Source organism: Penicillium oxalicum, chromosome I, assembly GCF_001723175.1.
Source record: "Penicillium oxalicum strain HP7-1 chromosome I, whole genome shotgun sequence".
In the NCBI taxonomy this organism is placed as follows: domain Eukaryota; kingdom Fungi; phylum Ascomycota; class Eurotiomycetes; order Eurotiales; family Aspergillaceae; genus Penicillium; species Penicillium oxalicum.
In genome coordinates, this window is record NC_064650.1 from 3555512 (window position 1) to 3570955 (window position 15444).

The 15444-nt window shown below is 51.2% G+C and overlaps 6 protein-coding genes across 6 annotated transcripts; 2 read left to right on the top strand and 4 right to left on the bottom strand.

Annotated features, from left to right (window-relative positions):
• Positions 1-43: 43 nt before the first annotated feature.
• Positions 44-1552, bottom strand: POX_a01160 (uncharacterized protein; the record flags this gene model as incomplete). Its single annotated transcript, XM_050110090.1, has 2 exons — positions 44-1234; positions 1313-1552. The coding sequence occupies 2 exons, from the start codon at positions 1550-1552 to the stop codon at positions 44-46; spliced, it is 1431 nt and encodes a 476-aa protein (XP_049973858.1).
• Positions 1553-2162: 610 nt separating this feature from the next.
• POX_a01161 (NADH-ubiquinone oxidoreductase 30.4 kDa subunit) lies at positions 2163-3167 on the bottom strand (the record flags this gene model as incomplete). The annotated part of the gene is made up of 3 exons (XM_050110091.1): positions 2163-2213; positions 2279-2928; positions 2996-3167. 3 exons carry the CDS (start codon positions 3165-3167, stop codon positions 2163-2165), a joined length of 873 nt encoding a protein of 290 aa, XP_049973859.1.
• Positions 3168-3570: 403 nt separating this feature from the next.
• POX_a01162 (uncharacterized protein) lies at positions 3571-6223 on the top strand (the record flags this gene model as incomplete). The annotated part of the gene is made up of 4 exons (XM_050110092.1): positions 3571-3623; positions 3679-3745; positions 3823-3938; positions 4021-6223. 4 exons carry the CDS (start codon positions 3571-3573, stop codon positions 6221-6223), a joined length of 2439 nt encoding a protein of 812 aa, XP_049973860.1.
• Positions 6224-7107: 884 nt separating this feature from the next.
• Positions 7108-9276, top strand: POX_a01163 (uncharacterized protein; the record flags this gene model as incomplete). Its single annotated transcript, XM_050110093.1, has 1 exon — positions 7108-9276. One exon carries the CDS (start codon positions 7108-7110, stop codon positions 9274-9276), a length of 2169 nt encoding a protein of 722 aa, XP_049973861.1.
• Positions 9277-11063: 1787 nt separating this feature from the next.
• On the bottom strand, positions 11064-11739 carry POX_a01164 (uncharacterized protein; the record flags this gene model as incomplete). The annotated part of the gene is made up of 2 exons (XM_050110094.1): positions 11064-11318; positions 11482-11739. The coding sequence occupies 2 exons, from the start codon at positions 11737-11739 to the stop codon at positions 11064-11066; spliced, it is 513 nt and encodes a 170-aa protein (XP_049973862.1).
• Positions 11740-12281: 542 nt separating this feature from the next.
• On the bottom strand, positions 12282-13921 carry POX_a01165 (2-oxoisovalerate dehydrogenase subunit alpha; the record flags this gene model as incomplete). Its single annotated transcript, XM_050110095.1, has 5 exons — positions 12282-13052; positions 13145-13336; positions 13419-13480; positions 13529-13716; positions 13791-13921. 5 exons carry the CDS (start codon positions 13919-13921, stop codon positions 12282-12284), a joined length of 1344 nt encoding a protein of 447 aa, XP_049973863.1.
• Positions 13922-15444: the final 1523 nt, after the last annotated feature.

Consider the following 15444-nt stretch of genomic DNA (forward strand, 5'->3'; position numbering starts at 1 on the left):
CAGGATGGGTGGCAAAGTACGATATAATGCAGCATGGAAATCGCTAATCGAACACGACCTTCTTTCCCTGGAACGTTGCCGTAGATGCTTGTTCCTTGAGCTTCTTCTTGGCCTCCCATGACGGATGCAGTGGGCCAGTATCTTTAGGGGGACCCCTGGGCTTGTTTGAGTGACTCGGTCTAGCAGTGTCGCCGCCGTAGTGCTGGTCGTGAGGATTGAAAGGACGGCCTGCTCCAAAGCCACCACGTCCACCTCTGCCGCCTCCGCGACCGCCAGGCCCTCCTGTCGCACCCTTGCGTGTGTCCCAGCCGCTGTCACGGCTGTATTTCTGCTTTCTTTGCTCTTCCTGGATGTGGTTTGCTTTCGCACCATATTTTTTCTCCCAGAGAGCCCGACGAGCCTGTTGGCCCATGCGGTTTTTCCGCTTGGGTGGAGCAGCTGCATCGTCATCCGTGGCTTCCTCTTCGGAACCAGACCAATATCCACCCATCATCAGGGACGGGAGGAAAGTCGTACTTTGCACGGGATCCTTAGAAGTCTTTTCTCCCTTGACCTTTTTGGGAGGGGGCGAGTCCTCGGCGGAAAAGTCTGGAGACGGGGAGCGGGATACTGAGTCGGAAATATCATCTGCCAGGTCTCGCCGACGTCTATTTCCGTAGGCGGATTCGGATTCTGATTCGGACCCTGATACTCCTGTTTCCCCATCTGCTTCTCCGTCTTCGTCTTGCTCGTCCTCGTCATCTGTGCCCGGGGCTAGGCGTGAGTCGAATTGGGCGAAATCGTCACTATCCAAATCCTCATCCCCGGAAACATGCTGGACACTTCCGTCTTCGGGATCTGAACCTGACTCCTCGCCCGTAGTCGACTTTTTCCGTTTCTTGGCCGTCAATTGTTCATTCTCTGATTCCGAGGACCTGTCCGGTTTCGGTACAACGGGCTTTTCCTTCTTTGCGACTTCCTTCTGCGCACTCGATTTTCCTGGTTTGCTCGCGGGGAGGTCGTCAACACCCAGTAACTTCCGAATACCAGTCATGATGTCGGGCATCACGTTCTTCACGGGCGTTGATTTGAAAAGACGGCCGTATACATTGGACTCCGCCGCGCTCTTTGGACCATCGAGACGGACATTCTTCGCTTCTTGAAATTCCTTAAAAGTCGGTGTTTCAGCGATACGCTTCGTCTTGACTAGTTGCTTGAACAAATATCGCTCTGCGGTAACTGGATAATCGATTGCCTATTTCATGGTCAGAACTGATTTGATCTGATCCCACACATGCATACACTTGCTCTCCACCAATCGCCGTCTTCGTACCTTTAAGGCTTCTACCTCCTCTGCAAGTCGTTCCAGAGTCGCCGCATTGTTCTCTGTCTTTGCTGTCTTCTCACGACGACTCAACTTTTGCCTCTCAAATCCACGAGCTGTCTTGAGCCCCTTCGCGAGGATCTGCACTCCTTGTTCAAACTTGGTGGTAAGTCGCACAGCTTTGATTGACAATTTGCGAGTGTCGAGTCTCGATTGACCGTGGAGCTCGGAGAGCTTGCGCTTCGGCATATTGTGCGATTAAAATTTTCACTTGCTATCCTCTCCAGAATCTTGCACGGGATATGTTTTGATGTTGTAGGTTGTCGACAGTGGTCCTTCGAGCACAATTTATGGAGTACAAAAGTCGCAGTCGCAATCCCCGAGAACTTTTTTTGTTTCTGGGCGGGTGGTCCATTCTGCCATTTGCTACCGCTCTCACATGCATTGCGGCGTCAGTGCTGCGTTGGTCCACCACGGCTGGCGCAGCTATACATTGATTTAGCCTGTCTCAGACGGTTGGATAAAGTCAGCTCAAACCTATGGCTCTGATTGACAGTCATTTGGGTTTGCTTATCGAATCCATAGGTCATCTCCCAAAGACTTACAATGATGATGGATAATCAAATTCAAGATTGGACTACTACCGATCTACAGACAATCGTGAACCCTAGCGCGTGTTTTACTGCGGGTGGCTTTGAACGGCGTATCTGGGGCGCGCAATCCAAATCCGGCGCAAACACTGTATTGTTCGGTGCCCAGTGTCTACCCATGAGCGGAGGCAGGATTCACCCCAAGCAAACGATTATTGATATGTACATACAAGCTTGAAAACGAAAATTGATACGCGCACATATTCTTTCTATTTCTTTTCTTCCTCCTTAGGCTCGGGCTTTGGAGTTGGTAGCTTGAACTAAATGCCGACGTGGTTAGCGACTATCCCTCCGGGCCACAAACCTTAGTGACAGAGAAACTTACAGACTCGGGCTTCCGGTCCTGACCGGAGCCAACGGGCTCCCAGGCGGTAGTGCCACTCTCGAAGTTGCGGAAGGCCTGGGTGAGCTCAAGAGGCTCAATAACAATGCGCTTCTTCTCCTCGTCGTACCGGAGCTCAGTGTAACCGGTGAGAGGGAAGTCCTTGCGCAGAGGGTGACCGTCAAAGCCGTAATCGGTCATGATACGACGGAGATCGGGGTGGCCGGAGAAGAACACGCCGAACATATCGTAGACCTCACGCTCATACCAAAGAGCTCCCTCGAACAGACCGGTGACACTGGGGACGGGAGTGGCCTCGTCGGCATAGGTCTTCACACGAATACGAGAGTTGTATCGAACACTGAGCAGGTTATAGACCACCTCGAAACGCTGGTCACGGGTAGGGAAGTCCACACCGGTGATATCGGAGATCTGTGTGTACTCGGCGGATGTGTGGTTCTTCAAGAAGCTCATGACGGGGACGACACCAGCAGGAGCAGTGTACACTGTGAGCTCATCCTTCCAGACGGTGAACTGCTGGACGTATTTCGGCAAACACGACATAATGTACTGTCCGTAGTTGTGGAGGCCATCGGACATGTTCTGGTACTTGTCGGCGGGGTTGACGACAGGGGCGCGGAGAGGGCCGGTAGCTGCACACGAACGTTTCAATCAGCGAATCTGCTCATCAGACACAGAGCCGCCCAAAAATCCACATACGAGGCCGTTGCGCCTGGCGCATGTTCTCAGGCTCTGGGGCGCTGGGCTCTGTCGATGCCTTGGCGGCATAGCGGAAGGCCGCTGACGAGAATGTGCGGGGGGCATTGAGCCTCACAGCTGAAGCCGCTGAGCGGCTGGAGCCCAGGCGCATCAAAGAGCGAGCGGAAGCCATTGTGGGAGGTTGGCAATGACAACAATTGGGGCGAACGTAGGCAAGCAAGGCGGTTTGTGAAGTTGGACGTTGGTTGAACCTGCGGATGTATCACGTGATGCTGACATAATAATTCCCCACGCTAGGCGCGTTCGGGCAATGCCAGCAAATTGAAGCCGTACTTGGATTTCCTTCCTTTCTTCCAACTCTGTTGCCGTCCAGCCTAACCGCCGAGTCGAGACTTTTCCTTACTTTTCTTGTCCTTATTTGCTCCCCAAGTCGTTTTCTGCTTAATTATTTTGGAGAGAGGGCCCCGGATTTTTTCCGCTTGTTTTAACTTGACAACAACTGTTTCCACGAGTTCCTGGCGTTCGGATTACTGTATCGCTTTCCCCGTTCGACAACACATTGCCTTACCACAAACATGTCTAATCGGCAACAAATCGACTCTGTCATCGATGATGATGACGAGTTCTGGTATGGGCTCCCCCAAGCATTTGATGTTCGATCCACCGTGCTAACGACCGTCAAGTCCCCTCTGTATCGAAGAGTTCGATCTATCGGACAAGAACTTCAAACCATGTCCTTGTGGGTATCAGGTACGTTCTGACTGCGAACCTACTGTTTGCTTCAGCTGGTCATAATCGGTGATATTCACTGATTATCGTCTGGTCAGATTTGTCAATTCTGTTACAACAACATCAAAACCCACAGTGAAGAAGGCCGCTGTCCCAACTGCCGGCGACCTTACGATGACAGTACAATCCAATACAAAATACCTGACGCAGAAGAGTGAGTCGGGGCATATTTGGACTTTCCTTACCCCTACCTGGAAGCAGTTCATTTTCCTAACATGCGGTCTTTGCGAATCCAGATTCAAAGCAGATTTGGCCCTCAAACACAGAAAGGCTGCTGCTGCCAAGAAGAAAGAAGCCGAAAAGCGCGAGATCGAAGCATCGAGCAGAAAAAATCTCGCGGGGGTTCGCGTCGTTCAAAAGAACCTCGTCTACGTAATCGGCCTTAATCCGACAATTCGCGACGAGAATCAACTGCTTCAAACACTCCGTGGGCGGGATTACTTTGGTCAATACGGCGATATCGAGAAGATCGTGGTCAGCAAGGCAAAGCCTGGCGGTAATCCTCACCAGGGAATCGGTGTCTATGTCACATTCTCTCGGAAGGCAGACGCTGCTACCTGCATTGCTGCAGTTGACGGTTCAGCGAACGGCGACCGCGTTCTGAGGGCACAATATGGCACTACCAAGTACTGCTCTTCATTTTTGCGCAACGAGCCGTGCAATAATCGTAATTGCACATTCTTGCACGAGACTGGTGAGGACAGTGAGAGCTACAGCCGTTCCGATCTTTCTTCGATGAACACTTTATCCAGCCAGCGACCGAGTCATGTTCAACATCCCCCGCATCCACGCCCCGCCCAGCCGATTGCTCACACGATGCGTCGGCAGCCTAGCAAGGATGATTCGCTGAGTGGGCGGTCGGTTGCTCCAGATGGGCCTGCGCTGCCATCATCCGCAAGCTGGGCGAACAAAGATGCGACAATTCGAACCAGACGAGCAAGCCTTACCGGTAGTCAGGCGTCACAGAGTCCTCGCCCTGCCACGGTGAATGTTGCGGCGCCTTCCGACGAGCCCAAGCGTGCTGAAAAACCATCTCCGACACCTCAAGAGCCCCCTCGAGTCTCTCAGCCTGCATCGCAATCCCCTCCCGCTCAATCGCCAGCACCTCGTTCTAAGCAATCATCTCCCCTACCTCCCGCGCCATCTCCCTTTGACAGTCTGCTCAAGGATCTTATGAATCCAGACTTCAGGTTCGTTTTCTCGACCGACGGTCTCTCAGAGGAAGATGTCAAGGCGATTCAATCATACCCGTCTTTCATTGATCCTTACGGTGGCGTCAAACGCCGGGCGATGCGAGAAAAGGCCGAGCAAGAGCGCGCCAAACGTGAACAAGAGATTCTACAATCGGCCGCGGTTGAAGAAGAGAGCCGGGAGGCCGGAAGTCTTCAATTGGGTGGTGAGCCGGAGGAGTCAAACACCTCACGGGGACCCCAGCAAAGCCGTGAATCACATGGAGCGATACAACCCCCCTCCCAACAGGGTACTGCCGAAAATTCAACTGTGGGATCACCGGTGTCTGCGACAAGCCACCAATTCCAAGGATTGAATCTGGTTGGTCGAAGCTTGACGCCTCTCCAGCAGCAGCAATTAATGCTACTCAAATCAGCTGGTAATCAACAAGCAAGTGGCTCTGAACGTGTGGGATCGGCTGCGTTGGACCAAGCTGCTCAAATCCGTCAAGGTTTGCTTCAGAACCAAATTGCTCAACTGAATGCTCTCCAAGGTCAAGGGCGCCCTTCGTCCCGTTTCACCTTCGCCAATGATCTTGGGTCAAAGAACATGAGCAATGCGCGAATGTTAAGCCAAATGCAGGCCACAACGCCCAATAATATCTCTTCGCCGAGTCCCCAGCACAACCTCGCTAGCGGGTTCTATGCGAGTGGCGTGCAAGGCCCCCCTCCTGGCTTGAAGACAGCAGGGACTCCACCTATAAGCGGCGGTGGTATGTTCGCTCAGGGGCATGGATTTACGGCAAATGCGAATATCGGCCTAGGCGCCACAATGGGAAAACAGGATGCGACGCCTGAATTGATGCGTGAACTTCTTCGTGGCCGAACAGGCACGAATGTTGGTAGTGTGCAGGGCCAGGAAGCCGCAAAGCGTGAGTACATGTTCCCTTTTCTACAACAGCACCCAACCCCACCCCCTTTGACTCCCGTGAACGGCCTTCTCGGCTCCTTCTATGGGTCCCAGGCAGGTTCAGTTCTTGAATCTGGTGGCGCACAGAAGCAGAAGAAGAAGGGGAAGAAGCAGAGACACGCTAACACTTCCTCCGGTGGAGGTGGTGTAGTAGATCTTGCGGACCCGAGCATTTTGCAGGCGAGAATGCACCAGGTTGGTGCCAGTGCTACTGCCGGGCAGGCGTTGTACGGGAGCCAGGGTCAAGGTGGGTACAACCCTTCGATGATGTATGCCGCCAACGGGTTCAGCCGCTGGTAAATCATTTTCTTGTTTATCATCCCCTTTCTCTTTTTTGTGTTCTTGTGTCTCTCATGCTTTTATTTTTGGCTCTCTTATACCACATTGATGATCTCGCTTTGCATATTTTTTTCTGCGGTTTCCCATTTATGACTTTTCTATCATGTGCGTCAATATCATCGTGCCGCACTACGATATTTACTACTCTCATGGTCATGTTCCGTTTTCGCCGTGCGTGTTCACCCACCAACCTTTACCCATTGGCTCTGAGATCCATGTGGAAGAAGCTTTTGATCTTTTTTCGATTGGCTGGCATGCCTTCGGCGTCTCATGATGGTCATTCTTATGTTCGATCCCCCTCTGTTTGTGATTCACAATATGTTTTCCCTGTCTTATGGGACTCCGCCTGGGGTTATTGCATGATCTTGAAGCCCTCTCGTTCCTGCTCTCCGGCGGCTGTTCTACCCCCCAGAGATCTTTTTGATATTGCATTTCGTTTCTCGTTGGACTGCTCGACGTGTCTTGGAGACCGTGGAGGCTCACCTCAGGGTTGATGTACGTTAAAACCTCCCTACCCTGATTTCGCCATCCTCCGAACAGGGTCTTATTCGAAAACAGTTGTCTCACAGCCACTTTTCCTAGACCTTTTGCCCTATCTTGTGACTAGCCTTTGCATGCCAGTACCCCCATGTAATTACCGTTCAGCGCTCCGTACCTTGCATAGTCTACCGGGATGAAGTGGCGCGCTCTAGGTTGCTGCTTGTGATCATCACTCTTTGCATCGCTTCATGATCTGAACATTCATCGCTTTTCATTGATTGGTGAACCTGACTTGAACTAGGTAGCTAACTTGGAGATCGACAGTGAACGAGGCCCTTTCACCGCTCGAAAATAAATTCACAGATATGCAGCCTGTTGATACTTTCGGCTTTTTGAAGTCCCAAATCCAGATACCCAGTGAATCCGCCGGTCGAGTTGGGACTCCATCACTGCCTCCTGGACTTCCCTTGCCCCAGTCACACCCAGCTTCTGCTGTCTTCCAGGACCAATTGAGCCTGTCGAAGCCGACCTCTCCGGCCCCGAGCATTCCTCCTGGTCTAAGCGTCAATGTTTCTCGCGTTGGGTCACCATCCCAAAAGAACTTGTCAAATGACCCCCTGAGCATGACTCCAGAGCCATCTCGTCCACCTGTCACATCAGCGCGGGAGAAAAGCGCATCGCAAATCTCTTTGGGCTCCCCAGTCGCCAAAGCTGCTAGCAAGGCTCGAGCGCATACGAAGCTAGACTTATCGACTTTGGAGGAGAAGAAACCGCAACCTAAAGACGACAAGATCCATCCCGTGGGCACAAAACCAGAGCAAGTCACCTTGAGCATGCATCTGGCCTCCCAGGAACACACATCGACGAAATCAGACCATAGCACGCCCATTGCTTCGGGAGCAACGCCAGGCCTGGGTAATGTCAGCTCACGCCCTCATACGCCGTCGACCACCAATCCCCGTGTCCCAGAACCTTCTGCTTTGCGGCAGCCACGGATCTTGCGTGTTGTTGACACTCCCAAGACCGAGGTCGCTTTGTCACCCGCGAACGCACCCTCGCCGAATGGGGTCGCCACCAAGCCGGTCAAGACGCAATCCCGAAGACAGAGTCTATCTTCTAGTAGCAGACCTGAAACACCTGGGGACTTTGGCTCGGAAGCTGATACATTCCCATCGGCTTCTGCATCCCGTGCAAGCTCTCCGCACGCTACTTCGCGTATTGGCTCTGCCCCAGTGCGCTCCATCACAAAGAGCCAGCTCAAAAAGGAAAGACGACAGAAAGCGAAGGAGGCGGAGGCGAAACAAGCGGAGGCTACAGCTCCAGAGGAACCCGTTCAAGCTCCAATCGTTGGGCGTAAGCGAAAGACAAAGAAGGCACCGACTACTACGCCCTCCTCTGTGGACGCTGCCGTGTCAACTGCGTCTGAGTCTGCGGAGCTCGCCAAATCGATGTCTCCTCCCCCCAAAAAGGTAGAACCAAAACCCGAACCAGTCAAAAAAGCCCGGGACAAGGAGCAACCTCAGCCGGCACCCAAGTTGGCGACTAAGCCGGCTCCTGCGTTGGAGCATCCCCCTCCCCCCTCTCCCCCTACACCTCCGCAAGCCCCTGAAGAACCATGGCGCTCCCACAACACTGTAGAGCAATTGGTCAAGGATGCGGAAGAATCCGGCCGCCCTGTCAAGGACCTTTTTATTGAAAGAACCAAGCCGCTGCATGAGTTACTTGTCGAACTGCACAAATCCGGCGATCTAGATTTACACAAAAGCTCGCTTTTCAACCCTGCGAATATCACACAACGCACTGACATGAAGGGCATTGGCTCAGACTATTATATGCTGAACCAGCCCCTGGAGCTACTTGAGTCACATCGACAGTCCTTGATGCGTGGGCAACCGGTGCGAATCGACGCAGAGCACCTCTTTGACCGCTGTCTGATCACGCCTCGTGGATGTGTCCTACATCACCTTTCTGTTGAAGAGGAGGATCGATACCTGGAATTGGAGAAGAAACGGGGTGCTCATGTGGATCCCTTTGTTGTTGGTGATGACTCGAGCAATATCAACGGTGGACTGGACGCTCTCTACGCCACTCCCGAAAAGTACAACATTTGCTGGGTGGATGATGAGTCTGCTCACACGGATGCAGCCTCGCACCATCAGGTTGTGAATGGAAGCGATTCGGTCATCCCACCGAATGTCCTGTCTGCAATGGAAGCGGATAACACGCGCAGTCACGATTGGGCTGTTGCCCATTCGGCCGAGCTCCTCCAGACTACGACCGCTGCTGTCCGCTCTTTCGCTGCTGCGACTGCGAAACAAATGCTGGGCTCAACCGGTGACCTTGGAAGCAACGCCACCATCGATGAGGTCGCTGCGATGACCAATGACGAGCTCAAAGAGCTTGCCGGCCTGTCGCAGAAGGACTTGGAAACCACGCGAAAAGAGCTGGATTCTTTGGATAAGAAATTTGCTGCTCTTCTTCGCCGGAACAAGAAGATTCAGCAGGCCGCCTTGTCCTTGGTCGAGAGCACTTGAAAGCAACATCTTGGCCGTGCTCGGAAAGCCCGAACGGGAGGGGGTTTGCCACCTTCAATTCCTGCCAGTTGACGAATGAATCTTGTAAGATCACATGAGAGTCTGTGGTTCAATGTACGAATGTTGTGTCAACAAATGTCTGAAAACCTACTGTTCTGCTTGAGACGAACATGGCATGGCGTCTTCCAATTTTTGAAAATTTTTTGTACAAATCCATAATAGACTCGATATAATGATATGTATGCCATTCATATGATGTGTCTCATCCTCAAGCGCTGAGGATCAAAAATGTTGCCCCAATGGAAAGTTTCAGAACAGTACTCAGCTGAAGTAGCAAAGACGTTGGAGCGCTATATAGATTTTTCTGGCTATAGCAGCAGCGACATGGAGGCATGAAGGCGATCAAAAGAGCCACTGCGGGCACAGAGTAATATCGTGCTTGCTTAAAGGCACGCCATCGTGACATTAGAATGATAATCTATCCATGAGATCAAATTAAATCGTACAACACAATCGTGGGATTCACGGGAACTTGAAAATGAGGTACGTACTGCGTAGTTGGGTTCGCTGGATCAGATTCAGCAGACCTCTGGTTAACAGCCTGGTTCCATATGTTTGATGCCATTTACCTGATTCATGAACTGGTTGATAGCTGCTGGAAGCGACACCTATTGCCTCATGGCCGTATGAGATAACTCTCGGGCTGTGTATTGACTCTCTCAATGTACCCACGGACAATCTAAGTAGCCCTTGGTAACCCTAGATTCCCAACTGAAGCTTCGATTTACCCTCCTGAAACTCATTATACAAATGCCTCCAATCACACAGTAAGCAGATTGTCGCTATTGTGACAGACATTGAATATCATCAGTGTTTATCTCTTTCAATGGAGGGAATATCTACCAGGCCACATTTGGCTTCCATTGGTAGATCGTCTTAAAGCAAACTGCGTAGCGCCCATTCCGTAGAAATTGAGGTTTGCCTCTGGAATGAGATCGGCCACCTCACATCCCTGTACTCGAGGTAAGAACACTTCGAGCATCTCGACTTGATGCGAGACAATGAACGTATCAGAAGGATGGAAAGACCGGGTAGATTATCCCTCATCCGGGTAGTCCGTTGACACCTCATTATCGTGTGCTCAGGTTTCGTCCGGAGGTGGACATTGCTGGTCTGGTAACACACTTCCAGTCGTGAATGTCGCCTCGTTCAGAGGGAGAAAATGAGCTCTTGGGCTCCGTACTCTGAAAAAGAAATCTTGCTGGACATTTACTGGGTTCCGGCTACTGCGGCTCGCATGTTTGGCTCTTTTTCTTTTCATCGCAGTGTTTTCAAAAAGAGCTATGTACACGGAAGAGAGTGATTTGATTGGCCATATATCTCTTTCTTCATGAGAGATGCTTCGAGGCACCGGCAACACTCTTTGAGCATGCGCAATGAGATTCTGCAGGTGAGATAAAAAAAATCCCCTTTACCAACATTCACATTTTCGAGGCATCGCAAATTACCGTGTCGAGAGCAACGGGATGGAAAAATATCATAGTGGAATTGCACTCTCCTCACTTGTCGCTCACAGGTGCCCGCATTGTTCCATTGATAGCTTAGATTTTGAATTTTGAAGACATATGCATTTTGATTGCTGTGACTATTTCCGGGAAATGCATCTGAGATCGTCTCCGCTCTGCTATCTATCCCTAGAAGATTGACACCTGCGAGGATGACTTGTGGTTGAAAGTGGGAGGGAAAAAAGAAAAAGAAAAAGAAAAAGAAAACCAAAGAGAAACACTTTAGCCGATGCGCTGCTTCCTCCTCACCCATACCTCCATATCGCCTTTGGAACCATCTTCACTCGAGACTGCGGGCTCGCGTAATTCGACCTCCCAAATCTTCAACTTGTAGTTCCCACGATCCCCTTGTCCCGAAAAGAGATCAAAAGACCACCCGTGTTTGGGGCATGTCAGACCGGCACTGAGCGTGATTCCAAAATCTTCAATGTCAAAGACGCTCGCCTGCGAAAGCGGGAATGATGAATGAGGACACGACTGTGACAAAATGGGTTAAATCGTTTTGAAAACAATGGCGATCCCCCCCCCCCCCCCCCCCCCCCCACAACGTTGCAACTAGGCTCATTTGTTTTTTTTGTTTTTTTTTTTTGGGAGGGAGGCGTGGAATACGTTGATAAACACCAGTGTGTTTGTTACTTACGTGATCGACGGCGTGAAATTTGCCCTTGTATTGAAATACCAGAACCTGGTCCTTCAAGTCTCCAGGGGCTTCAATGTCGGCTTCTTTTGGCGCATCGCCACTGGAAGACCCATTCGAGCTAGGAATGTAAAAGGCTTTGCAGCTGGGGGTGATCTTGGAGCAGTCTTCAGGTTGGTTCGAGCTCAGATCGGGGAATGCGGATGCAAGGCCGATCCGATGCCAGGGATCTCCCCGAGACCGTTGGAAGAATGGAATCATTTCTTGGGAAGGTCGTCCGCTTCTCAATTGCACAGATTGAGGTGTAAATGGCTGGGATTGCTGGCGGTGGTTTCATTCCCCCTTTTTATTTTTATTTTTTTTTAATTTACCTCCGGAATCTCAAGACGGGATTGGACCTTATGGAGTGGGAGCAACTCGCTTTCTCGAATCCAGCGATGACTATTTTCCCCAGCGAAAAGGCCATCCGACCGGGCTGATTAGGTAAGCATCGTGGTGGGCACACAGTCGGGTCCCATCGGAGTCTCTGGCAAGTAAAAAAGACCCGATTGCACGGTTCATGGAATGTGAGACTGATACCGGACGGAAATGCATTCGCGTCTGTCCCGCCGTTGGTCTGCAAAGCCAGCAACGCGGATGCAATGACAAGGCTTCAACTTCAATGTCTCTAGAAGATCATAGAATCTGACTTGTGCGGGACAAGTTGCAGCTCACTATAAGGTCTTGGCAAATCTAAGCATGAGTTTCCAAATATGATAAAGATATCAAGGTTCATTTTTCATTACTCGACGGTGGTAGGGAATTTAGTCTAGTCCCTTCACCCCATCCTTGTAGGGCCGCAGATCATACTCGTCGGGATATGTTTCCAAAATCCGCTTCAGCTCCTTCATTTGCGCCCGTGCTTCCTCAGTCACCTCTTCGTAGACATCCTCAAAGGCTTCTCGAAGAGGCGGCTTCTTTTCCCGTTCAGCCTCACTGAATTCTTTGAGAACGGCCTTTCGCATCGAGTCACGAGTCTCCTTCTCCAACTCCTCGTTCCATAACCCCTTGTTCTCCAACCACTTCCTCAAACGGATGATGGGGTTGTCCCGGCGCTTCCAGTCCTCAACCTCCACGCGAGCACGGTATGCGAAACTGTCATCACTTGTGCTGTGGTGGGAAACACGGTAACTCATGGCCTCGATCAACACGGGTCGTCCCCCATCGGTCAATGCGAGCCGGCGGGCCTCTTTCATCGCTTCGTGGACGGCAAAGACATCGTTACCGTCGACCCGAATGGTATCGATCCCGTATCCAACGCCTCGGCTGGCGATTCCATCACCGCGGTATTGCTCAAGGGTTGGCGTAGAGATGGCGAATCCGTTGTTACGGCATACGAACACGACGGGACATGATCGGGTAGCCGCAATATTGAGAGCCGCGTGGAAATCGCCCTCGCTGGCTGCGCCCTCGCCAAAGTAGCAGGCCACGATTCGACGGTCCCGGTTAGGATCCTGAAGATCCTGTAGTTTCAGTGCATAGGCGGCTCCCGCTGCGTGAGGGATCTGGGTCGCCAAGGGGGATGAGATCGTGTGCTGGGATTGAGGGTTAGTGCCAGGTAACAGTGGGGATCGCCGGCCGCTATCAATTGTTGCGAAAGGGGGGGGGGGGGGGGGGTTTGGCTCACCATGCGAGGATAGTTCTGTCCGTAGTGAACAGGCATGTTTCGGCCTTTGCCCGTATCATTGCAATTGGCAAACAACTGCCCCATAAAGTTCTTCAAGGTGTACCCTCGTTGCTGGAAAACACCCGCCTCGCGGTATTGAGCGAAGACCACATCATCGGGGGTCAGCAGCAGCAGAAGCAACCGCAATACCTTCTTCCCCCGCAGATACCTGGCAATTCAAAAGTCAGCCGATGGACGATGCCGCTTCCTGACACTCCCCGCGAGTCAAACATACCATGTAAAAGCTCAGTCGCCCCTGGCGCTGTGCTTCAAACATCACCACGTCCATAATGCTGACTGGGACCCATTAGACATGTTCGAACAGCTTTGATGTGCTCCACGTACCCGACAGCATGTTTTTGTACCACGTCAAAACCTCCTCATCCGACACATCTGGGGCCGCTCTTGATTTGTCCACCATCTCGCCGTCGGCGTCAATGACTCGGTATGTGGGAATTGCGGGGAGGTCGGAAGCCTTCAGGAAGGACATGTCTGTCGTGAATTTACTGTTGACAGCTCCGGGGAATAGTACCCTGGATCAATTCTCCGTCAGAATGCGCCCATTCAAGAGACCAATGCTACGTCCAGGGGTCAACGGTCAACTTACCGGTCTGATCCTGGTCTTTGTGAGATTGAGCTGGTCCATCGTCGTGGAGCACATGTGGGTTTGGGGGTCACAGCACGGGGACTGCGGCAAGCGACTCGCCATGACCCTTGTATGAGAGCTCTCGATGACATTTTGTGAATTGGAGAGAGAATGAGGAATAATGCCTTCTCTGTCGAGGGTCAAATGGCAGATCGCCAGTCTGGGGAAAGTATGGAGACCATGCGGAGAGAGGGCATGGGCTCGGTTGGCGTCGGCATCCCCACGCCGCGGCCATTTCTGCGGCCGCGAGAGTAACCGCCGCCGACCGATTAATTCAATCGAATCTACCTGCACCCCTACAGTGTGTAGCTTTTAAGTATTCATATGTGTCACATTGACCGTTACCAATGCGATGGTCGTATGGTCAAAAAGGAAAGAAACTTTTTTTCGAGAAACACATACTTGCAAGAATTGAGGGTCCTGGAGCAAAAATCTACCAATCCCCATAGAAATCCCAGTTTGAACCAAAAGTACATGGGCGAAGGGGATGCATCCATAGAAACCGCAAAATCTCACCGCCGGCCAAAGTCGTGCTCTCTGGATGATCAGGCAGGCGGTGTCTACTGCGCGGCTCAGATAACTCCTTCCAATTGTGAAGAGCCCCAGGCCCTCTCGTTCAAGCACTCGCCCCGCTATGAAGGTTCCGAAGTCGACGCTATAACTATATGTTGGACCAGTCCCGGCTTCGCATACCAACTGAATCTATAGGTGAAAGCCTAGCTCCTAGAAGCTACTAAATTTCATGTCAACTCTACAACTGAATTTGAACTTCCAGCAAACCCTTTGCAAAGACAAGAGAGAATTCTCGATAGTTAAAGTCTCATGCCTTGCCGGCGAATCGCTTCTCATTGTAATCACTTCCAGCTATACAGGAATAACTACAACGCCCCGCGATGACTCGTCATTTGCAACAAGGCGGATGGGCTTCTTGAGATTGTTTTGCGCTCTTATTTACTGTGAGACTTGTAAAATCCATCCAAGCCTGCTTTAGCTATTATTCGAGCTTGTGATCTTTATGTTCTGCAAGTCGCGTCCCGCTCTTGACGATGGAAGGGGTCGATTTTGACAACAACCTCTCTATGTAATTTAGAATTCTTGAGCTCTCGAGCGCTACCTCAATCAGACCCATGGAGGTGCAATGGATCGTCACCTACAAACCATTATTATCATATAAGGCGGGTTTCCTCCCGTCTTCAGTCCCACTAGGGCTATGCACTATGTATTTTGTTCCAATCAAAGTGCTATCATAACATCGAGATCAATTGTTTGTTATGCTCAAGAAATTGAATTCGTTTTGACGTTTTCCCAATGAATTCTCACGGATTACGATCAGATACGCGCTGGACAAACAATCAAAGACCAAGCACAAGGTCAGAATATGATGTTTTGATGGAGGAATCAGATGTTCACACTCTATCGATCAATTAAATGCCGCGGCCGGAGACTCTGAGAGGGGTTGCACGTCGCTGCAACAACGATTTAAAAGACTAGGCTCTCATAATGCATTTGTATTGTGCGCCATGAATGCGATAACTTTCCATCTCGATATCAGTGATGTCATCAGGATTCGATATTCCGCTTATTTGTGTAACGGCAGCTCAGGTTTGAGTTTTTT